General features: G+C 52.2%; 1 protein-coding gene across 1 annotated transcript; it reads right to left on the bottom strand.

Annotated features, from left to right (window-relative positions):
- Positions 1–1,152: 1,152 nt before the first annotated feature.
- Positions 1,153–12,286, bottom strand: KANK4 (KN motif and ankyrin repeat domains 4; the record flags this gene model as incomplete). Its single annotated transcript, XM_080623233.1, has 9 exons — positions 1,153–1,254; positions 2,021–2,221; positions 3,498–3,640; positions 4,999–5,218; positions 5,609–5,696; positions 6,273–6,503; positions 7,829–7,940; positions 8,875–10,806; positions 12,271–12,286. The coding sequence occupies 9 exons, from the start codon at positions 12,284–12,286 to the stop codon at positions 1,153–1,155; spliced, it is 3,045 nt and encodes a 1,014-aa protein (XP_080479359.1).
- Positions 12,287–25,146: the final 12,860 nt, after the last annotated feature.

Below are 25,146 nucleotides of genomic sequence, written 5' to 3'. Positions count from 1 at the left end.
GGTGATGGCATCCAGGTCTGCCACAGCCTGTGGAGAGCATCCACTGGGTCCTGAAGCAGCACAGCCTCATGAAACAGCATTTCCCAATACACAGAGATTTAATGACAGTATAAACATGTCCAGAAAAGTGGAGCCTGAGCCCTCCTCTCCCTCCTTTGTGAGGAGGGATTGAAGAAAGAAAACCCCTGCCCTATGTATGATTAGAGGTGATGCTGGACTGACACTGTGGTGGAGGAGTCCCTGGCACCAGCCAACTCCAGCAGCTAAATCACAGCACGGCTTTACGTGGGAGTACTTCGAGTGTCTGCAAGTGGAGCACAAGGGAAGCAGAGAGCAGATACTTGCCCAAACGGCCAGCAAAGTCATCCCACAAAACTCTTGGACGACATCAACACATCCTGGGACAGGAATGTGTTGTGATCTAGTGCCGTGCCTGGGATACCCTGATCCGCCCCGCTGTGCCGGAGCATCGCGTGTGCCGATGCGCGGTGCATGTCAATGGGCTGCGCTTCCCCGTTAGCTCCAACTTAATTAGGAAAAAGAAGAGCCATATGGTAATTCCAAACACAGGCAAAACAATGTCTGTGTGTTTGGGTCTGGTCTGCTCAAATATTTTCCTAGAGCATTAATTTTTAAGTCTTACATCAGACCCACATAAGCAAACATAAATAGGATTTTATACTTTACATAATCCATCCAGCTTGTGTTTGTTGTTACAGATACTGAATAATCACTGCCTGCCACTGCGTACAGAAGAGCTAATAATAAATATTAGGACACAAACTTACAAGTTAAATGAGATGCAGTTAAGTAGTCGATTAAAGGGACAACTGTAATCTAAGGTTACAAAAGACTAAGTATTGCTCTTCTAATGTGCTTTTCTCCTTCATTTAGGTCGCTCACCTGCCAAATATATACAGGGAGGAGCGAGCAGGAGAGCTTGGAGTCATTTGTGGCAATGTGCATAGATTAGGGTGTATAAGCTGGCTTAATGAGGAGAATTAGACACGGGGAGCGTATGCAGATAACTGGCAGGGTTCATGGCCCTGTACCTGCTGTATTGGCCTTGGCCGCCGTGGCGAGCAGTGGGGCTGTGACAAGAAGGAGCTGCTTGATCCCCACTCCCTGTCCTGGCTTCTTCTCCCTGCTGGGTCACACAGAGAGGGACGGGCTCTGCTCGCTGTGGGCACGCAGGAGGGCGGCGATGTCCGCATGGGCAGCGCGCTGGGCCAGGGACAGCGCTGAGTTACCGCCCTGCAGGGAGGGAGGAGGATGAGGCATTAACACCTGAACCCTGCATCTCACCCCCACACCCCAGAACCATCCTCAATCACCTCCACTTCTTCATTACAAAGAGAAGCTTTTTACAACCTTTTTACACCTTCCACTAGAGCAGGTTGCTCCAATCCCCATCCAAGCTGGCCTTGAACATCCCCATGGTGTTTTGAGACTTAACCTCAAGCGCACAAAACACATCCCAGCTGTGCCTTCTCCTGGTCCCTGTGCTGCCCCACAGGTCTTAGAACAAACTGTAGTTTAATTAGAATATAATTGCATAACTATACATGCAGCATTGTGCCCGTGCAGGTTTCCACCGGCTGGCCATGCTGCTCCCAGACCAGCATCCCATCCCGTGTATCCACCCAGGTAAGGATCCGTTCTCACCTCTCAGGGGACAGTTAGCTGCTGCTAAGGTTTTGGAGGTGAGGCTCTGCTGATTCCAGATGTCCAGGATTTCACCTATTTCTTTAGGTTTACACTGGGTTGGGCTCTTCCCCCCAGTGCTTCTGCCCAGGGTTTGGATGGGATACAGGATGCTGCTGCAGCCACCCCATCACTCCACAGCAAGCCCCAATACCAGGGTATTCCCCTAAAAGTGGTCTCCTGATTGGAAAGTGGACTAAAGCTGTACATCTGCCCTTAAAAACAGCCACTCAGGGATTACTGCCTGCAAATTATTATCCTGCATGAGCTTTCCCTACCTGGTTTAGATGAGGTTGTGTATGGGACTCAGCCTCACCTTGTCTGTCAGTGCGACCTGGCAGCCAGGCTGGGCCAAGAGGAGCCTGACGATGTCGGTGTTGCCCTGCCGACAGGCCACCATCAGGGCTGTTGTCCCCTCCTCGTCCTGCAGGTTGACATCAGCCTGGCAGGACAGCAGGGCTCGCACCATGTCGTCCCGCTCGTGGCTCACCCCCAGCATCAGGGCGGTCTGGCCTCCCTGCAGCCACACAAGGAAAGGATGAACACATCAGAGCCACCAGCCTGCTGCAGCCCTTCTGCTCATTCAGTTAGATACAATAATAATAATCACAGAGTCCTAGAATGGTTTGTGTTGGAAGGGACCTTAAAGCTCACCCAGCTCCAACCCCTGCCACGGGCAGGGACACCTTCCACTAGAGCAGCTTGCTCCAAGCCCCTGTGTCCAACCTGGCCTTGAGCACTGCCAGGGATGGGGCAGCCACAGCTTCTCTGGGCACCCTGTGCCAGCGCCTCAGCACCCTCACAGGGAAGAGCTTCTGCCTAAGAGCTCATCTCAGTCTCCCCTCTGGCAGGTTCAAGCCATTCCCCTTGTCCTGTCCCTACAGGCCCTTGTCCAAAGCCCCTCTCCAGGTTTCTTCCAGGCCCCCCTTAGGTGCTGGAAGACTGTTATAAGGTCTCCCCTTAAGGAGCCTTCTCTTCTCCAGGGTAAACACATATCTACTACATGTATAATAATTAATGCTATAATTGCATGTTGATACGAAATAACACTGGGGATCTTCAGCAAGTATTGCAAGAGATACCTGCTCACTTGCACCATTACCATGAGGAGGGGCTTTGCAGCATCATGGCCAAACTTCCTGGCTCCCAGCAGCCCCCAAATGTGGGTGCCCCAACCCTCCTGTGCAGTCCAACTTGGGTCTAGACCATCTTTTCCAGCTGTTTGCTAGAGGAGCTGGATGAGGTCCTTGTCATCCCCGAGACCAAACTGTCTCTGAGTGATGAAAGGAGAGCTCACCAGCGATCCCGGGGATCTTGTACACAGGGTCCCCCATGCACCGCTCTTCCCTGCATTGCCTCTGATTTCTTAGGTCAGAAAAGATGTTTTCCCAAACTTTCTGCCTTCCTTTAGCCTCTTCATTCACCCAGCCCTCACGTCCCCTCGCAGGGAGCTGCTGGTTGGTGGCCATGCTGCAGTTCAGCTGAGGTTGCTTTTGTAACTTGTGGGAAGCAACAACTCCAACCCAGTGTCTACTGCTGAGCCTCAGCCTGAGACACTCAGCGTGAGGAACGTGAATTACATCCCACCACCACCACCCCCCAAGGTCTCTATGGGGACATGATGCTGCCGCAGCCTGAATTGGCATCACACAGTGAGCGCTGTGATACAAGAGGCCACGAGCTCAGCAGGAGTCACTCTGCGGATGCTTTTACCCGCTGCAGGCTGGCTGCCCTCCACCCATGGCACGATCCCACGCTTGGAGCTCAAGGGAAGCAGACCCATGGACACGCACCTGGGCCGCTCTCAGGTTGACATCTCCCTCCTTCAGCAGCTTCATCACCACCTCCATGTCCTCGCCCGTCTCAGCAGCCGCCAGCGGGGTGAGCATCACCGCGGTGTAGCCAGCACGGTTCTGCAGGTCCAGGCGGCACACGCCTGGGGGATGCACCATGGAGGGGAACGATCAGGCCCATGATGAATGGAGGGAAGGGGGAGCAAAAGGAGATGGATACAAATTTGTGGCATCTTATGTTCCCAGAAACAGGAGTTTCCATAATTACACAGGATTGAGGTTTATCTGTGTTAAACATCCAGTCTTGTGAGCCCAGCATTGAACAGCTCTTGGTGTTACGCATTGCTATAGTTAATTACAGTTGCTGGGGTCAATTCAATTAACTTGGGTGACCATGACCAAAAGGAAAAAGGAGGGGGGATAACCACTGCCTTGGGCACGTGCTGTGGGCTGTTTGCTTCAGCTCTTGCAGGAAGAGAGCAGCAGAAAGGTGACCATCACCCAACAGGAGGTGTGAACCCATCCTGGTCCCATTTCACTCACTTTTCACCTCAAAGAGCCTATTTCCAGCTCAGCACGAGGGACGAGCTGTGTCTAATGGGTGAGGGCTCGGGTCCAGCCCTGTCCCGGGACCCGGCCACTGCTGGCACCCAGCAGCAGAAGGGGACAAACGGGCACAGCTCCCTGCATGGCTGCGGCAACAATCGGGTTATAGATGTGAATGGAAATCTGCCATTTCCCAAACATTTAACAGATTGTGTGGCCCATGAGAAAAGGCCAAAGTGCCTCCATTCTGTCAGGGCTCGTGCACATTTCCCCCCGTACAAGCTCAGCTGAGACGTTCTCTTCCTTTGCAACAAGAGCTGGAAGTTCAATAGGTTAACATGGAGTTTTCCTGTGGCACTGGGGGGCTGTTACGCTCTCAGGGGTCTGATCCTCCTGCTCCATGATGTGGCATTTGCTGCTGCAAGAAGCTGCGGAGCCACCCCACTCCCCTTGGCCACAAAGACCCTGAACCATCCCTGAAGTCAAACTGCAAAGCCCACATATATCAGGGCCCTGAGGGCACCAATGAGCCTTAATGTACCTGAGGAGCTTCAGCTGAGACCCTCACCCATGGCTGATCGACAGATCAGCCTTGTCTGCCTGGTTGACCTTGTCCCCATGCTTGTTGTATCTTGAATGGACCTCGTCCCTACACTTGTCCCTTGGGCGGACTGTGGACCTACATTTGTCTCCTGGATGGACATTGGCACCATGCTTCTCTACTGGATGACCCCCTTGCAAGCAGGTTGTAGTTGGTCCCCAGCCCCACCTCTGTCCCATCTCCTTTTGCTCCTGGAAGGACCCTGGACCTCATTCACTGCTTGCCGTGGCTGGGACTGTTGATGGACCTGGCTCTGCACACCGTGGTCATCCCCTGTGAGACTGTGCCTGCTGGCACAACATGAAGTAACTTCCATACGCACAAAAGCCATGGCTGAGCAGTGGCTGCTCCTACCTGTGTCCAGCAGGAGCTCTGCTATGGGGAAGTTGGAGTGGGACACGCTGTAGTGAAGAGCCGTGTTGCCGTTCCTGTCGGCCAGGTTCACCACCACCTCCAGGAGCTGCGGGTCGATGGCTCCCAGTGCCTTGAGATAGGCTGCGAGCACCTCGGGGCTGGAGGACTTGCGGCTCGACACCCGGAACCACTCCTGGCTGATGGAGCTCAGGACGTGCCGCTGCGAACACCGAGGTCGCGGTGTTACCCTGGGGTACTCACCCGGAACACCAGCCCCATCTCCTCACCCTGCACTGCTTCACCCTCTGCTCTGGCATTGCCCAGCCAGGGTTTAGCTTGTGGGTTTGTGATTGCTGCTATAGCTTAAGGGGGAAAGGAATTTCCTGTGGTAACTCCAATGAGTAAGCACAGAAAGCATCCATTCCCTTTCTTTTCCCCCCTTTTCCTTTCTTTTTGGCTATTCTAAAACTGACTCAGAGGCCGTTTCATCCCCCTCTCCTCACAAAGCTCTCCAGGCACGGCAGGGCACAGCCTGCAAAGTGCCATCAGGATTATCCTATCCATTAAATGTGGGAGCCACATCTGAAATGGGATTGAAAAATATCCATACCAGATGCTTGTCACTTGTGGTGCTGATTTCGGAGAGGTGCTTGCTGAGCAGCTGGCAGTCAGCAAGGAAATCTTCAGAGGGTTTGCACCTACAGGGAAAATACTTTGGTAAATCCATCATGGGACAGAACTCGCGGGAGGCAGGGAAGCAGGAAGGAGAACATGCAGTTTAGAACAGCGTATGTTCAACTCTTCTTTAAGCGCTTAACTTATGGACACAGGTTGTCCCATTGACTCGATGCAGATTTTAGGTACAAAGTTAAGCACTTAAACCAGTGTTTAAGTCCAGAGCCTCAGATCTGTATGGTCAACTTCAATACAAGTTCAAGTGGAAAAAAACCCTTATTCCTGAATCTGCAAAGAACTTTACTGTGAAGCTTTAACATGAGAGGGGAGAAATGAGCTAATTCTCACCAAATATGACTCACTTCATCTTTTCCACAGTGATGCGTGGTGCCTGAATCAATCCCCATTAGATTCTGTAGTAACTCAAAAAGTATTTAGCTCTTTAAAGCTTCTTCCCTTGTCTACAGGTCAGCAGCTGCCTTTCCACCCAGCAGATGCAGCCCTGACCCCAGCCTGTAGGAGCGAGTGAATGCAGCGCCGTGCATCCTGTGGCTGCAGGACCATGATGGAGAGCACAATCACTGTCTGGTTTTGATTACCTGTTATCCTTGTGCTCAGTGCAAGGTTCTGCTTCTGCCAATGGCTCCTGCAGGTCACGGTCCTCACATCTCTCCTGCGAGGAGGTCCCGGATGAAACCTCTTTGGTTTCACCTCCAGCTTTCTCCTGCGTGGGCTCCAAGTCCTCAGCTCTTCTCTCTGTCTCACTCTCCACGTCGCATTCCGAGGGGCTGTCTTCACAACTCGTGTCTTCGCTTGAAGTCGTTTCATAGCTATTTGAGGACACCACATGTTATTCACTCCTTCCCCATCCGCAACCACAGGGCCTGACCAAGACTCATTGAAGACACCCACTGACTCCAATGGGCCTTGGATGAAGCCAGGAGCGATGCACAAGTTAGAGGATTAGAGCCACAGCCAAACTTGGGGTTAGTCTTTTATTGCCTTCTTAAGCCAGCAGGAGCATGATAGAAGCAGTTAATCAGCAGCAGGCAAGGTTACTTCAGGGACTACTCAGTTGGTTTGGAGGGATGTCCATTGCACAAGCTCCAGCATGGCCAGGCAAGGGCTGTGTGCCTTCTCCTTGCTGGGAGCTGCCGGCACGCTGATGGGAAGCCATAGAAAACATAGACTGCTGGTCAAAAACTGTGCTTGCAGCTCCAGCACAGACTTCAGTCCACCATTTGAGCAGCCCCGCTAGAGAGACCTCTCTTCTGGTTGTCCAAATGTGTTAATGACAATAACATCTTCCATGAGACCCAATATTTCACTCCAAGGGATCCCAAACTGGACGAGATTCCTCTACTCGCTACAAGTTGTGCCAGTTTCAGTGACTTTTGGAAGAAGCTCTACACAACATGAGCAATACCTGATGAACCCAAGGGCAGTAGCCATTGAGCTGGGAAGTCAAAGAAGCGTGTATCAGCAGGAACCAGCATCCAAACTTGCACACATAGCTGTTTGCACAGTGAAGGGACAGTGAAATATGTCCTGCCCTCTTCAGGCCAGCACATGTGCTCCTCAGTATATGTGCCAATGCTGCTCTTAGAGATGTACCTACAGCACACGCTGTTGTAGATAGGTAGCACAAAGGCAAAGGAGTGTTGGACACTGGATACACAGGGAACTGGGTGTTGGAGCACAACCTAAACTACAGATCTCCTTCACCCCGAGGTAATTCCTTCTTTACTGAAATAGTCTTTTCTAGGCCCCTGAACCAAGCTGTGTTGGCTGTCACTGGAGCGTGGAGGCAGCGGTTAGTGGCAGCGTGTCCATCCAGGCAATGCTGACCTCCTCCAAAACCCACCAAAGGCACTGGGAAACTTCCCATGGACCCAGCTGGGTTTTGGATGAGGCCCCACAAGATGGGTGTGCAGAGAGTGTCAATCCCCAGGGTGTCCCTCGCTGCTCTGAAAACACCAACATCGTTTCTACAGGGTTGCTTACAGGTTATCAGTGCTGGGTTAAAGAAGGGAGAAATGGCCTTTTAATCAAGAGGTTTGCAGAGGGAAAGAGGGGAAAAGAAGAATGACTTCTTCAGCGATACAGAGGACATTACATGTCAAAAGGCAGTTTTAGCTTCTGGACGGATGCTTACCCACCATTTACCCCAACAAACTGAAGGTTCTTTTTGGTCCCATTGCCCCCCGCATGGAAACCATAACCTTTCTTTTTCATGATGGATTTAAGACTTGTGGTTGGAGAAGTTTCTAGCAAAATACAAAATATTCATAGATTAATTAAGCAGATGTGCCATAATTATCGGTAATTATTCCCTACCTCTAGTGACAAACTACAAATCATAACCATAAGCATCTTACTTCATCTTATGAGATTCTTCCTGTGTCTTGCAAAGCTACGGATGCACCTGGCCACAATCTGAACCTGCCCTCCCACCTTTAAAATATGGGTTTGAAGCATCTCCAAGTGACAGGGAATATGAAGGAAGTGACTGGGAATTATGTATGTATCCTACGAATATAAGTAGGTTTTACTTTTGTAATAATGTTTTCTTTTTTATGTTTTCCAATATACTAAAGTATGGGAAATCTCCTTGATACATCTCCTATAATACTACATGGATGTCTTTCCATCTGACTTTGAATAGTCTCACTATATATTGCTTATAAGTAATAGGTCACATCTATCTTCAAGGCCCTCCACACTCAGCGATGAACAGGCAGCCTTTGGTTTTGGATTCTCATCATCATATAAGCTAAAATTACTTTGGATGAATGGGAGCAGGTCTTTTCCCAGCTCGTATAGCTTGGATTGGTTTTGGTTCTGGTGAAGCCTAGGTTGATTTACCCCATACGAGCAGGAGTCCCACATTCTTACAAATCTAATCCAATTGAGAAGAATGGTTGTTTGATGGAAGTGGCCACAAGAACGGCCACTTTTGGAAGCTGATCCTGTGTGTAACTGAGCCACAGCCTTATCAGCTCCTACATCATTTTGTTCGCTTATTTTAAGATCACATAGCTTATGATGTGCAGAGATTTCCCTTTCTCACACATGTTTTGGAGAGGCTACTTCTGATCAGGCTGATATTAATTATATCACAGCATCACCCCTGCTCAACACTTGAATAAATAGGAAGAGATTTGGCCTGTACACGTTGAAACCTATGTCACTATTATTTACCCAACTGTTGATAGTGTGTGTTCGAATTCTCCTTGTCCGCAGGCCCTCGCGTGGAGTAGGCAGACAGCAATGAGTTTAAGGAATTAACCAATTGGTTCTGGATGGAGCTGAGCTTGGAAGCCGGCTGCTTAATAGCGCTCGCCAGCTCGGGGTAGCCATGCTCCAAACACAGCCACTGCTCCTGCAACAGCTCCTGGATCTTTTTTACATATTGGCCAATGGGATCAACAGCAGGGAGATCCTCGTGATCCGGGGAATCTTCCTCTTCCAGCCCATCCCGAGGTTTATCTTCTCCAAAGCCGGCCTTGTTTTCACCTGCCTTTGAGCCCATTCTTGCTCCTCGATAGCTTTCTGCAGCCCCGGCGTGAGCAGCGAGACTCTGGGTATCATAGTTATTCCTGTGGTTTTGATTGTCATCACCGAGGTGCTCATCAATCTGCAGCAGGGTGAAGCACGGTGCACGAGGTCCAGCCTCAATGGTGGCTTCACCACAACGTCCCTCTCCACTGACACTGGTGTAAGTGTCTGCCAGTCCCTGATCTCTCCAAGCACCCAGCTCCATCGCCTGCATGTTCATGTTGTCTGCTCTGTGGATGCTGCATCCTATGGATCTAGTGGAGACTGGGATATTGACATTGATGCCTTTATCATGGGCTTGCTTGGCCACAGTTACCTGCGAGAGGTCGGTGTTCACTGCAGCATCGGAGCACTGCAAAGCCCCACCGCTCCGCCTGGATGGTGGCTCGGCCTCTGTGGTGTTTTTGCGGCTCAGCTTCTCCTCCAGCTGAGCTTTGGAGCTGGTCAGTAACTGAATGCTCTTCTCCTTCTCCTTGATCTCATGATCCTGCTGCTGCAGCACTGCCCTGACCTGCTCGAGCTCTTCTTTCTTCTTGCCCAGCTGTTCCTCCAGAGCAGCAATCTGCTGCTTCAGCGCAGCAACCACACCGACATCTCCAGCATCACAAGGCTGAGGACCACAGCTCTCCGTGCTCTCTCCAGCCAAAACACTTCCCTCCTCAGCCTTCTTCAGCACGCTCAGAGTGACTTCACTCACACTCAACTCCCCTTCCCCAGGGTTCGTGTTCTCCTCTGCGAGCTGCAGGGCAGTGGGTGATGCTGCTTCACCCCCAGCCAAGGCGGAGCGACCGCTGCCATCGGCAGCATCGCCCTCCTCACCTCCACTCTCCATCACCACCTGCAGCTGCGGTGATGCCGCAGGATGCTGCCACGGGGGCTGCATCTGCACCAGCCCCGGGCTGCCTCCACCGGGCTGCCCCAAGGAGACATCCCGCTCCAAGGTCATTCCCAGCGGGAGATTTAACACGGTGCTGTCAGAGCCAGGTGAACGTGGCACAGTGTGAAATGTGCCTTCGGAGCTGCTCTGCTCATTGCAGTGCTGGAGAGGTGGCTGGAGGGGCGAGAGCAGCCTGGGCTCCCCTGGCTGGCTGGGCAGCAGTGCAGTGGGCATGCTGGAGGCTCGCAGGAGCTGCGGCCGGCTCTGGAGCTCGCCCTCCTGCATCCCCATCTCCGCCTGCCGCCGCGTCTCTGCCAGAAGGGCTTTCCTCCGGTAACTGGGCTCATCGGGTGCAGGCAGGGCTCCCTCGCTGGGCAGGAGGAGATGGAGGGTTTCCTCTGCCCCCAGTGATGCCTTTCGCTGTGGGAAGGAGGCGGCGGTCCAGCTCTTGCTGGGGGCAGACGCGCATCCCCGGGAGCCGTTCTCGGGCAGGCTGAAGTTTCGGGGCAGGGTGCTGAATTTCGGCTGCTTGGCTTTGCGGTGGATGTGGACCCTCCTGATGGTATTCCCTTTCTCGATGTCGTCCACGTACTTCAGGAAGTCCAGGTCCAAGTGAAAGCCATACGGCGTCTCCACGGAGTAAGGGAGGCTGCGGGGCTGCTCCTTCTCCCCATCGGGTTTGGGTGCCTGGCTGGCTGCTGAAACAACCCAAAAACAGAGAGATGGTGAATTTTGACGACAGTAAAAAAATGAGCTAAAAAGTAAATGTTTAGAGTTTTATGGCTTTTTCATCTCCATTTCAGGCAGGTGGAGGCTCGGGGTGAAGCTCAAACAACACACTCAAAGGTACGATCCGGTTTTCTAGAGGTGAACCAGGTAATTGTCGCACTGAAGAAGCTGGAATGTTGCTGAAATCACAGCTCTAATTGGCAATTAAGCAAACAGCAGGATTTGCAGACAGAGCTACGTGTCTGTGTAAGGATAAAAAGCCGCCTGATGTATAATACACCCAGCTCAAAAACAGAAGGTGGAAACAGGCTGTGACAACTGCATCTTTCAAGGCTTTTTGGTTTGGGTTTCACTTTCCTAAGTAGTGCACAGCAAGCAGGAAAATCATTGCATTGCTTCATCTGCAAACACCAGGTCACAAATTATTCCTTGGGAATGATGGATACAGCACCGGGCAGAGGCTGGATGCAGACAGTGCCAGCCAGGGCTGCTTTAAAGAGCTGCATCCATGCGAAACACGTGCTTCCCAAGGTGACCGGCTGCATGGCACCCAGCACAGCTTTTAATTGAGGAAAATCACCATGGAATGCGTGACAGTGTCCATGCAACCGCTGCAGGCAAGCACACAGCTCCAGCAGCACAGCTCCTGGCTTAATACAACTTCATATCATTGCATCCAGCCTGTATTAGTTCACAGCTCCCAAATTTGGGGGGTCTAAATAGTTAAACCCCTGTGTTATTGCTTGCTTTTTATCCGGCAAGTCTCTCAAATCACAGTGGTTTGGGCTGGTTTGCACCTCTGAGTAAAGGAGCTGTGTGCTGGGAGCATGAGGAGCAGCTCAGCCAGGGGAAACCAGGTTTCATGGGGTTCTGTCTCCGTCCTGGTGCAGCAGCTGCATGGGGACCAGGAGAATTCGGCAGGGCTTTGGTGCTGCTCGGCACAGAGCATCACTGAGATGCAGGCGCCTTTCTGATGGGAAGCAGCACTTGAGAGTCAGAGGAACAACAGAGGGAAAACATCACGTAGGGTAAATACAGCACAAGAGCAAAGCCTGGATGGACAGAGCCTTGGGTGACATGGCCTGGGTGAGGCATCCCTGCCCATGGCAGGGGGTTGGAACTGCATGGTCCTTAAGGTCCTTTCCAACCCAAACCGTTCTATGATTCTATGGTGGGAGCAGAGATCTGTCCGACACACCGCAGAGGACAGGAGGACAAATGCATGCTGAACTGAGAGCTGTGACCATGTTTTTGCTGCGGTTTAGGAAGTCTGCATAATACATGAATGATGCATTTTCCATCTCCTGGCTCTGCCACCTATCTATAGAAAACAGGTTATTTACAGTATTTCTGGTAAGGAAATTACTTCAGGCCTTGGTTGGGTTTCTTTTCAAGAAACAAATGAGCAAACAAACATCCTGTAGCTTCCATACCATCGGTCTTCTCCATGGTGTGGTCTATTCGGGCTGTCACTTAAGCATCTTCTGACAAGCTAGGGCAGATGAGTCTCTTCACCCTTGAGACAAGAAACAGATACTTCTAATTTAAAATACAGATCAATCATCTGAACTTAATCTCCCCTTAAAGCCTTACACCTCTTCATAGCCCCTCCTCCCCTTCTTCTTTCCCACATTATGCAGCCAGACTGTCTGCTAAGCACTTTCAAGCTGCTAAAATCAATAGCTCCTTTCCCAGTGGCAACAACTTGTGCTTCATAGACACAACCCAGGTAGCCGGTTCTTATAAAACATCCCCTGTGTTACGGATGGTTTGACTGCAAATGAGAAGAGACAGGATACTTGGGGTAATTTCTACTGAGCTTGAGATAGATGGCATAGAGACTCTTCATTGACTCCTGTAAGCTGGATAAATCCAACACAGTGTCTCTGGCAACAGCAAGGGATATAAACTATACACAGAAATTAGCGGTTTGACACCTTTTTATTTTCTAAACCCACGACGACCAAAGATTCAAAATTTATGGTGAAGCTTGTTCAAATGAAAGCCATTACTTCAGAGCACATCCATCCTCTTATACAGAGCCTTCACCAAATCGCACTAAACCACAGCCAAATCGCTTTCAGATCAGGTACACTGCAAACTTCACATCTTTCCTGGCCTGTAGGCTTCTCGTTTAGGATTTTCCTTCAAGTACCTAATTTGATTCCTGGTCGCAGATGGTCCCACAGCAGCTTGGAAGTCCACCACTGCTTGTCCCGTGCACCCCTGGGCTATGCGAGAGTCCCAGGGGAAGGACCAAGCAGCGCAAAGCCTGCGCCAAGCACTGGCTCTCACCTCATTGATCAAACCAGCCTGAATTCAGTTTCTGCTGTAGTATTTTGCCTGAGCTTTAGCACCTGACCACGCTTCCAGAGCTCCCTATGAAGGGGCTCAGACAGCCTTTACCCCTCACTTTACCTGGCACTGTACTTATCCAGCACCAGTGTGGTTCACCTTTCCGTTTTCTCTTGTGCAGCATCCCTCAGCAGAACCATCTCTCGAGACCTCTGGCTCATTCACGATCACAGGAGCAGCTCTGTTTTGCTCTTGTTCTCCATTCTGCAGCTTCTAAATTCTCCTTTTGCCCCATAATTATTTTTGCATTGAAAAACTCATCTTTCTTCTTGTGGCAGCGATAACTGGTTATGAAGTACAGACAAGACATAGAAAGTATAGCAGTGCTGCTGTCACTCTCTTCTAGAAGCACTTTCTCGGTCTAACTACAAAGAGCATCAGGAGAACAAAGTCAAACCCTGATGTATTGTTATCATAGGACAGATAGTTTGAAAGATCAACGCCTTTTAAAGAAACAATTAGTTCTGACAATCAGGTAGACACGTTTATTGTCAATGTATAGCCCTGATGGAAAGTTGCAAAGGCCCCAACCCAAGAACATCCAAACTCCCAAAAGCTCCTCCAGGACTGGTACCTCCTCGATGCTCTACACCAGATGGCAACGCTGATGCCCATCCAACGCCATGTGAGCTTCTGAAACACCTTGACCAGCAGCCCCCTGATGTGCTCTCCAATTAACTGCACGTCTATAAAGGGCAAGTTCTTCTGTCTCCTCCTGCCAACAAGCAGCAGATGCCAAAACAAACGCTAACCTCTTGTTCAAATGTTGGTTCTTTTTCTTACCTTCCTATTACAGTCGATCACAGATCTCAGCTACAGTCTGACCAGCTCCACTTCACTCTTCTAGGTCATTTGTTTAGAAGGGGGGTTGGGAAAGCCAGTTAATAGGATGGTTTTTAAGACCTAGATAACTACATCTATTTGGTTCATTTATGAGCTGGCTGGGTCCCAACTCTGCGGCCCAAATTGATATTCCAACTTTCCTCTTTTGACCAATCTACTTCAAAATCACCTCGTAAAAGGATGCTGAATACCAGCTTGCAGATGTTCCCCTCTGCCTCCTGGGGCAGCTCAGGCATGGGGTGGATGGATTAAAGCCAAAAACCATGGCTCTTTGGACCCCATGGCTGCTCTCCAATGCCTGTCCCTAATAAGGATGATACAAAAACCAGGCAGTAATCTGCCAGAAGAAGCATTCCTGTGCACCCAGTGTCCAGCTCACAGCTCAGGGCAGGGGAGCACTTTTAGGTGGGTCACAATCCTGTTACCCTGACCCTCTGTCGGGTTCTGTAGTTGATCAGTTTTCCTCTATTAAATACAACTGAAGAACACTGATTTTCCTCCCCAGGCAGGCGACATCCCCACGTGCACAGCATCGCTGATTTCTACCTTTGCTACACAGGAAGGCTGCGGGGAAGATTAATCCGGAGTTGAATTCTGTTGCTTTTCTCAAGGCAGGAATAAGTAAACACAGAAGGAAAACAAGAAGCCAAATAGGAGAAGGCAACAGCGCAGAGTGAAGTGGTTTTATTCCCCGGGGCAGCCCATTTGCAGGGACAATGTACTGCCTTTTCAACTAGCCTTGTCTCAAACACTGGCTCTTTACAGGCACATTTAACCCCTGTTTCTCTCTGTCCAACTTGCCAGGCAATGAAAGTGTCCACCCCAGCCAGCAGAAAGGAGAGCACCATTACACCCCAGAAGATATAAAGAACAAATATCACACCCCAGAATAAATAAAGAACAAACCATTACACCCCACAAGATATAAAGAACAAATTAACTCCACCACAAAGACAAGTATATATGATTTTCATCCTCCCAGAGCATCTCGCTAGTAATTTGAAATAGGAAACAGTTAACCCTGTGGCTATAAATAAGAAGATAATTCAGCCCTGCTGAGCAGCACATTAGCACAGTCTCATTAGCTATAACACACATTTTCCTGAGCTCTGCTGTTACGTTCTCCTGCACTGCAGCAACGGCTTTAGCACTTCATGGTGAGAGGAGAAACTATCGTTAGAAAGCATCTTGTCCTGTTACCTTCTCATGCTCCCACCTGGAAGCCCATCAAGGAGCAGAAGCGCCTGCCTCCCTCAAAAGCATCTTTTCCCATGCCAAGAGCCGGCAGCGAAGGGCTCGGAGCAGCAAGCATGCCTTTTCCAGTTGTTGGGAAGTTGGTCACTGAGCAGTGACCTTGCCCAGGAAGCAAACGCACGTTTAGACACAAGAAGCACAAAAAAAGGGATTAATTTTCCAATCAAGCAGCCCCATGGCTCTCGTACGACCTTTCCGAGGACAGCTGGAGCCTGCTGCATCAAATGAGTTACTTTTCAGAGCACTGGTATCTTTCTCCATAAAACACAAACCGCGGAGCACTGCTTGGGCTGTCGCCGGCTGCCTCCCTCCTCAGGAAGGGCTATGGAGAAGACGGTCACTTATTCACACCACGGCTCTTGTTATACCTGATGCTGCAGGCTGCAGCCGGAGCTCGCCCTCTGCATGCTGCACCCTCCCAGGCTGATCCCATTAGTTATTCTGCGGAGTGCCTCTCCCAAGGAAACGCGAGTGGCTGCTGTGATTAAAAGGCGGCACCTTCAGTAGATGCTGCAGGAGGTCTCAGCGTCCTCAATTGATCCTCCCGAAGCCCCGTTCCTATGCATGGAGCAGAAAACAGCCCCTCCATGCTTCTCCCTTCTCCCCGCAGCTCCGGACCCTCACGTCACGCCCATCCATCCACGGTTCCCAGGAGATGCTGAACAGGACAGGGTGACAGTGGGAACGTGGCTGTGCGTAACCATGGCGCAGGCAGAGGATGCCTGACCCCACTGTGCCGTGCCTGGATGCTGTGTGATGGGATAAGGAGCCCCTGGACTCCTGTGAGACTCTCCACATAGAATCCTCCAGCCCTTTGCAGTGGGGTATCAATGCAAACTTCAAACTGCAGGCAGGGGGAAGCTCATAGAGGTGTGATTTCGGGCAGGGTATTCCTGGCATGCAGCTCAGCAATGGGCAGAGCGCCCATCCCAAGCCCCTGCACCGCTGTTGCTATAGGGCATCCTGGATTGTTGCACCCCCACGCTGGCAACAAGAGTAAAACCCCTCAATCTCTGCACTGAACTTGCCACAACTTCATGCTTGCAAAGGCAGAGGGGTTCAGACACTGTGCAGCTCCCCACACCCCCACCGTGAGCCTCTTCCAGGGTGGAAAAGAATATCCCGAGCAGTGGAAGCATCCCACTGGGACCTGGGGGCTCTCACTGGGGACTCACATCACAGAGCAGCACCAGCGCGGTTCCCACTGCTTAACAAGCAGCGGAGCCAAAATGCTCCTGTTAGCAGGGAAAAAGCCCCACTTCTGTCACCCTGGGTGCAGAACGGAGCTGCTGGCACCCCTCCATGCTCACTGCGCTCCTGCACTGCTGAATGTAGCTTCAATGGGTGAAGTTTGAAAGAAAACAGAGATGTTTTGCCTTTGCAGGAAGGGAAACAGCCTGAGCACGCAGAGGAGCAGCAGCACTCTCCTTGCCAGCGCTCCCCAGGGCACGGAGGGGTTAATTTCTTATCCGAGGAATGAAAAATGACCCCCCCCATTCCAGCAGCCTTTCCCAAATGCCGCCTTTCCCACGCGGCTCCAGCATCCCACACCAGCACACAGGGCTGTGACTCGGCGCTGATGGCTTTCTGCTTTCACAAGAAATTACAAGCTCGGGGTTCAAACTGAACTCAAGAGCACGCTGGCTGATCTTCTGTCGAATTCCTCTGGTTTGGTTACACTTGTGCATCTTTCCTGGGCCTATTCTGCACTTACGTTCTCTAGACAAAGCAGCACGATGGGATAAATATGCGTATTTCTATGTAGCACTGGTTTTAAAGTGAGTCTAAAAGAGTTGTTTTGTTTTCCCACTGGGAAAACCTAGCAGGAAGCTTTGATTTGGAGCGTTTCCTTAATGCAATTACATACATAAGACCCACAGTTTTTCCCAGATTTAATCCCCGCGGGCCTGAGGAAGGTCTTGAAGTCTGCGTGCCCTGAAATAAGCTTTTAATCGGGAGCTGTGGATGGATGGAGTCAAAACATGGAAGCTCATTAATTATGGGTTGGTGTTTGATGGATCTACGACTGCTTCTCACAGTGCTGCCCAATGGGGCCAGTGCAGGGTGGGAAATGGGGAAACGTTTCACCTGGGCATGGCCTAAGATCATCCCACAGGCGTGAGAACTGAGGTCATGGCCTAAAATCGCTGCTGTTTTACATTGTGCTCCACAGCTGTCAGGGGGGATTTTGCTCCGCAGGCTGCTCCCATGGATGAGAGGAAACAGACGGCCACAAAGTGGCTCGAAAGCCAACACAGCGGTTCCTGCCTCTGCCCACAGTGGCCACCACTTGGATGCCCACAGGGCCAATAGGCAAACCAGCTGCCCCCCTTCCTCTCCCCAAGCAGAATCAGAATCCCAGACTGGTTAGTGTTGGAAAGGGCCTTAAAGCTCCTCCAGCTCCAACCCCTGCCACAGGCAGGGACACCTTCCACTGGAGCAGCTTGCTCCAAGCCCCATCCAACCTGGCCTTGAACACTGCCGGGGATGCAACAGGCTTCTTGTAGCCCCTTTAGGTATTGGAAGACTGTTGCTAGGTCTCTTCTGAGCCTTCTCTTCCCCAGGCTCCAGATTTTCCAACCAGCACGTTTGGATTTCACCCACCACCCCTTACCCCCCTCCACCACATGGACCCACAAATGGAGCTCACCCTCGGTACCCAAAGGGTTACACCCAAACCAAACCTGCTCCATCCAGGCGGTCTGCTCTATTGCACAACAGCCAGCAGAGCTATTATTGCAAGTGGACATACCAGGAATAAATACAGCCTCTCGGGGAATATTTGTTGTACAGATTTTTCAATGCTGTTTTCAGTGCAAAGGAAGAAAAATAACCCATTTCCAGCGCGCCAGGGACATCGACACGGGTGGGATCTCTGCTACGCGCTGGTGGGCTCTTATCGGCTGCCGGCTGGCACAGGCATGGGAAGGAGTTTCCTTCCATGGGGAAAAAAGAAGTTTGAAAACTCTGGGGGATTACACAAATAAAAGCATTTAAGGTCCTGGTTTGCCTTGCAAGAAGCTGTCATGAGGTTTTCCAAGGTGAGAGCAAACAGGGGTTCTGCTGTAAGAGAGCTGCCCATCAGCTGCCTTCCTGCGTGCATCCAGCATCACAACTGTCACTGTCAAGGGGCAAAAGAGAGCTGAGCAGAACCAAAAATGAAGTGGGGAGAGCAGATGATGCCTGAGCCCTGGAAAACCCAAAGCTATGAACTCATCAGCATCCAGAAAGGCAAGCTTGCAAGCTGGATCCACGCTGGTGTCACCTGATTGCACGTGCTGAAGTGGAGCAGGATGGGATTTGGGGATACGAAACCAGTTGCTACGTGGGACAAGTGGAGGTGGTAGAGATGACAGGTAAAAAGGTATGGGGAGACAAGTCATGAGCTCCCTCTGCAACCCATCAGCTCATGGTTGCACCCATGGAGAGGTTCAGGCTGGCCTCGCACTCTCTGCCAGGCATCATCCTCTCTGCAAAATCATACAATCACAGCATGGTTTGGGTTGGAAGGGACCTTAAAGCTCACCCAGCTTCAACCCCTGCCACGGGCAGGGACACCTTCCACTAGAGCAGCTTGCTCCGAGCTCCTGGGTCCAACCTGGCCTTGAACCCTGCCAGGGATGGGGCAGCCACAGCTTCTCTGGGCACCCTGGGCCAGCGCCTCAGCACCCTCACAGGGAAGAGCTTCTGCCTAAGAGCTCATCTCAGTCTCCCCTCTGGCAGGTTAAAGCCATTCCCCTTGGCCTGTCCCTACAGGCCCTTGTCCCAAGCCCCTCTCCAGGTTTCCTGCAGCCCCTTTAGGCACTGGAGCTGCTCTCAGGTCTCCCCTTCAGGAGCCTTCTCTTCTCCAGGCTGACCCAGCCCAGCTCTCTCAGCCTGGCTCCAGAGCAGAGCTGCTCCAGCCCTCGCAGCATCTCCATGGCCTCCTCTGCCCTCGCTCCAGCAGCTCCACGTCCCTCTTGTGCTGCTGCCCCAGAGCTGGATCAGGGCTGCAGGGGGGGTCTCCCCAGAGCACAGCAGAGAGGCAGGATCCCCTCCCTGAGCTGCTGCTCACGCTCCGGGGGTGCAGCCCAGCCCCCGGGCAGGATGATGTGCATGAAGCAGCGGAGGGGGCTGGAGCCAGGGGCTGCTCCCATGGGAAACATCCTGGAGCCATGCGGAGCCTCGCTGGTGTTTGAGAAGCAAATCAGTATCATTAACAGAGCACCACTTAATAAAGCAGGCGATCGCTTTTAAGTGTGCAACCCTCAGCAGCCGCCGGTACTTAAACAGCCATTTCAGGCATCTTTTCAAGCGGCAGCAATAAAGTTGTGTGGATCCTGATTTTATTAAAGCTGCCTATTGCTGTTTAATAAATGTCGTGAGCTTCCTGCCAGCATTTCCATTAGAGACGGGTCAGGACGAGACCTGGAGGTATCAGATATCCAAACTCTCCCCTTCCTTTATGGCTCACCAGGAGGGGAAAGCGATCACATTCATCCCCTCCTCTGATAACCTCTTTTCCAATTGACCTTCAGCTCATTCCAGCCACGGTCTCATAAAAGCTTTGTTCGATACTCATGATTTTATCCCATGCCTTGGGAACGGTGGCGTTTTCTCTCAAGTCTCCTTTCCCAGAGGCAGGCGGTCACAAAATCACCCAAAGCCATGAATCAGAAGGCAGATAAAAACCTCAAGTGCCTCGTTTCTAATGTTCACCCTTTTTGCCTCAATCTCAGAGGTTTTCGGGGGAACTACTGAAGCCCTCCTTTGGCTTCTGGTCTCTTCCAAGCTGCTGGTTTCCATCTCCTTGGTCTTGGGAGAGCTCAAGCTTTGCTGCCATGATACTGGATAACTTCCATGTGGTCAAAAGAAGCCAGTAGCAGCTTTATGATAACGGAGTTGTCCTTGGCTTGGTCAGGGCTTGGTGCATCGTTGGGGCTCCTGCGCTCGTCCCACTCAAGAGCCAGACCTTTGGTTCAAGCTGGACTGGAAACATCTTCCATTTCCTATGGAAAACCAGGATCCTTTGGGTGGTTTCAGAAGGGGAACCATCAAACCAAGGTGCTCCTGCTCCTTGGGAAAGGCTTTTCCAGTTTGCTCTCACTCAGGTGCTTGCCAAGACACGTGATGGAGAGGGCAGCACAGGGAAGGAAAGGTGCTGAGCCATGTCCAGCCCCCTCGGTGCTTACTGAGAGATGAAACACCGGAGTCTGTGGAACCCCAGCACATAAACAGGGCTTCCTAAGCCCAGCAGCCTGAGAAAACAGCAACAAGTGCATCTGTGGTTGTGAAAGCCAGCTGGCAATCTGGTCTCTGTCCTGTCAGACCCTGCTAACAGTTCCATCGTCAACATAGGTCCTCTTCTGCTGGGACTTTCAGGTGCTTCCAGAAAAGCTCTATTCTCTGCATTCCTATTTTTCTCTTCCCTGGGCAACCACTGCAGTCCCCCATGGAGACACGAGGCTGTTTTATATCAATCTCCGGCCTGAGCCAACAAGACTTGGGTTGCTCACACTCACGGCAGGTTTAAAAACCTCATCAAACAGGGATATTTATTTTCCAGGCCACATGAAAACACTCCCCACATTGATCGGGACCACGGAGGGGATGCAGATGCTGCCTTTCCCCTCTGCCAGTGGTTTCCACATGGATGCCAGGAGCTGGGAGCCCTGCGGCTGCGTTTCCCACCCGCTCACCCAGCTTATGGGGAGGGTTTAGGCAACGGGGGCTTTCATCCAGCTTTTTGACCAAGCTCAGGTTGGACGTTGTTGGTTGATTTTCAGCTGACTCGCACTGAGATTCACGTTCAATCCTGATGGACAAGGAAATCGGCTGCCCCATCCCTGGCAGTGTTCAAGGCCAGGTTGGACACAGGGGCTTGGAGCAAGCTGCTCTAGTGGAAGGTGTCCCTGCCTTGAAATTTAAGCCCCTTTCTAACCCAAACCATTTTGGGATTCCATGACAGTAAGCTCTTTTTCACGTGTTGTTTAAACCCTGGAATGGGCAGGACTCGAGGCTTCCCGAGGCACAGAGCCGGAAAACAGGAATTCCACCGAGGTCTAAAATAAATAGGGCTGAAGAAGGAGCTCTCTGCAGCCAGTTCCTTCCCATCTCTCGCCCCTTGTACAGGCAGCCTGCAAATGTGCATGGTGCGGGATTTCTGCCCCAAGCCATGGGCTCCTTTGCACCCCCGAGGTGGGATCAAGGCTTTATTGACCTTGAGCAGCATCCTGCTGCTCCTGAGCAAGGCAGTCACACAACCCCTGTTATACAAGGCACCGAATGGAAAATACAATAACTTTCCTTATTGACTTGTTTCGGTAACAAATGGGGCCTCGCGCATCCCTGGTGCTGCCCCCAAAGCTCCCCTGACAAGTCCCAAGATCAGATGTGTAACACCCCATGGTAAACATGCGACTTCCAGAATACTTGGCAGCTGTAAAACCACAGAGGGAGGGGACCTGAATCAGCAACGAGCTTGTGACTGAGCCTGTATTCATCTGGTACGGGCCATCTCACAGCATCTCAAACTGCTCCTGATGTGAAGGGTGCTTTGAGACCAAACCTCTCCCTCCCGAAACGCACCCACACCAAGGGATGGGAAGCGACATCTCCCTCCTGCTCGGCGGCAAGTAAATCTCAAGGGGGTGTTTTGGTCAGCTGAGGATGCAGGGACACTTTGTGACACCACATTGGAAAGCTCCTGAGGGAACGGGACAGCCCCAGCACTGCACAAGAGGCATGATTTCTGCACCTGGGTGACAGAACTTTCTCCATAACTGGGCTTTTCCACAAAGGAGCCGAATGTGGGCCTGGTTTTCCTGTTCACAAGAGGTTTGGAAACTGACAGAGCCCATAGCAGCAACAGGCTCCTCACCACCTTATCTTGCAGGTCCAGGATTATTTTAATGAACCATTAACTGATCTCATTCACCACAAATTCCCTGGCCACTGTTCATCACGCTGTTGTCATTTCAGCAGATATACCTATTTACTATTCCAGTCCAACAAATAATCATAAACCCAAGGTTATGGACTCCTCCTCTCATTGATCATTTTGGGGATCATTTAAAAGATCAGCTTTTTCCATTTAGTCCATCCTAAATCAAACCCAAAACAGCGGGAAGACTGAAAAAGGCATGGAAGGAAATGCTGGTGTTTTTCACAGTGCTCCCCCATCACTATGCGGCTGCTACCCTCACCCTGCATATGCAGTGTTTTCGGGTGCTCACTGCCTTCATTTGGGCCACACAGCTAAAACATTCATTTCTGGTTTAACCTCTAGACAAAGCGAACCTTTCCTGGTGGTGTCACACCCCATAGCTGTGAGGAAAACCTGATAACCCTGTGCAATACAGTCCTGCTTCCACCTTTGCGAGGTGAACATCCTACCCAGAGCATCCAGATTACAATACCCTCCACCCTGAACTTACTTGGACCTGCAGCTGAGCTTATCCAACCCACTCTTTGCCGTCACCCATCTCCTCAAGGAGCACCCAGCGTCTTCTACACAGATCTCAGGTCTGCAGCTCCCTGTTCACCCTCACCCCGATTGCTCCCGAAGCACAGTCAGAGCCCGGCACGTCTGTGTGAGAAGTCACAGCCTGAGCCCTGGGACATGATGAAAGCGCTTGCACAGGGCACGCCTGGTCCCGGTAGAGCTGGGCTGCCCCGAGCGCCCTGGCAGCGAGGAAAGGCGATGCCGCCTGAGAGGCAGAGGCACCGCTCTTCCCTCCGCCCGCTGCCGCTGGAGCAGCCCCTCTCTCGGCCCCATCAGGATGCAGAAACCCGGAGCGCAGCCTGGGCTCGCTCTGCAGCGCAGAGAACCGGAGTACAGACCTCGCCGGAGACAGGAACGTTACCGGGCCAGGAGTTTCTGTGTCGGGATGGCTGGGAAGCCGGCGAGGAAAAGCGAGAGACCGTGCTCAGCCGCGGAGGCTGGGCTGGAGCTTGTCTGAGCCACATCTTCACGGCTGGGGGGAGGTTTGTGGTAGGGCTTTGAGGCTAAATGCAACTCTGGCTGCTCTGGGATCCTGGTGACTTCCGCTGCGCTGCCCGGGGCCTGGGAGCCCTTCCCAGCACTCATCTGGGGTCCCCATCAGGGCTCGGAGCCTCCCTGCCCTCTCTCCAGGCGTCCCAACAGGGTCCCAAGGCTTCCTGCCCTCTCCCCGCTGCCCAGTCTCGCTCTGCGCCTCCATCCCATACCCAGGGGTGCACTGCGAACGCTCCTGTCCCGGGTGGTTCAGGGCTGCTGCTGCCCCCAGGCAGCCCCTTGAGGGGCCAGGCAACCTCAGCACCCTTGGAGCACCCTTCAGAGCGCACCCAGGTATCCCCTGAGCCCTCCTGGGGTACACTCTGGAGCATCCCTGAGCACTTCTGAAGCATCCCCTTGGAGCATCCTCCGGCGCGCCCCCGAGCACCCACTGCCACACACCCCGCGTATCTCCCTGGCACCCCGCAAGTATTCCCGGAGCATCCCGCGAGCAGCTCCGGAGCAATCCCGAGAGCGGGAAGGGAAGGAGGGGGGGCGGTCCCAAGGTCTCTTCTTCCCCTCGGCTTCCTCCCGGGCTCCCCCCGCCCGGTCCCGGTCGCGGTCCCGGTCCCGGTCCCGGTTCCCCCCGTCGCAGCGGCCGTACCTGGGAGCGGCGAATCGCGGCGGTGCCGGCGGCCCCGGTGTCTCCTGCGGGCGGTGCCTGGGGACGGGGCGGGCCCGAGGCAGCGGGGATGGGCTGCGGGCGGGTCAGCGGCAGCCAAGAGGAGCGGCGGCTGTGGGAGGCCAGAAATCCACTGGGGTTTTATGAGGGTTTTGTTTTTGATTTTCTTATGACTGCGGCATTGTGCTGGGCCCTTTTTAATGTCATTATTTATACTTTCCTAGCTCATCCTGTTTGCACAGATGCACATCAAGAGCAGTGGGAAGGGGAAATCTGTGGGGATGGGCTGAGGCCGCAGAACTTGTAGGGTTTGTGTGCCAGCTGTTCTCTGGCTCAGCTGTTCAACACCGTCCGGTTTCCACCAGTCCCTTGTACCTTAGCGTGAGTGCATGGAAAAGGTGAAGATAATTATGGGAAGACCTTATTGGGGCATTTCAGTACCTTAAGGGGGTTGACAAGAATGACTGAGAGGGGCTTTTGACAAGGGCTCGTACAGACAGGACAAGGGGAATGGCTTTAACCTGCCAGAGGGGAGATTTGGCTTAGATATTAGGCAGAAGCTCTTCCCTGTGAGGGTGCTGAGGCGCTGGCACAGGGTGCCCAGAGAAGCTGTGGCTGCCCCATCCCTGGCAGTGTTCAAGGCCACGTTGGACACAGGGGCTTGGAGCAAGCTGCTCTAGTGGAAGGTGTCCCTGCCCACGGCAGGGGTTGGAGCTGGAGGAGCTTTAAGGTCCCTTCCAACCCGAACCAGTCTTAGAGTCTATTAAAATACAGTCAGCTTGAGGTTTTAAGCCTCCTTTTGTGCCTTACCCCTTGCAATTCACGTGCTTGTCACCTCCCCGGGTGCAGCAGGTCACTACAGTGACAGCTCTTTCCTAGGCTCTGGGGACAAGCAGAAATCAGTGGTTGAGTGACCTGCAATAACACCTTCAGCTTTAGGTGATGCTTTTGATTTTGCTTGTATGGAGACACAAAGGCAAACCCTAGCCCTGCTTCCCGCTGTTCCGAAGCGTGGGAGAGCAGCAGCTCCAGCAATGCTGGGGGTGGATGCATGGCCTCTGCCTGAGCTACAAGCTCAGCATCATCCGGGGACAAATGAGGTTCACTGTGATTCCTCCCTCCTTTGAGAGGAGCCCAGATACTTTTCCACTGTGAGAGGGAAATGCCGTAAATAAGAGTCCTTAGGCTCCCATTGTCCCATCAGCACTGCAATTAGGTTTT

The sequence above is a fragment of the Psittacula echo genome, assembly GCF_963264785.1.
Source record: "Psittacula echo genome assembly, chromosome: 7".
Taxonomy (NCBI): domain Eukaryota; kingdom Metazoa; phylum Chordata; class Aves; order Psittaciformes; family Psittacidae; genus Psittacula; species Psittacula echo.
Note: the sequence above shows the minus strand (reverse complement) of the source record. Positions and strands in the feature narration are given on the sequence as shown.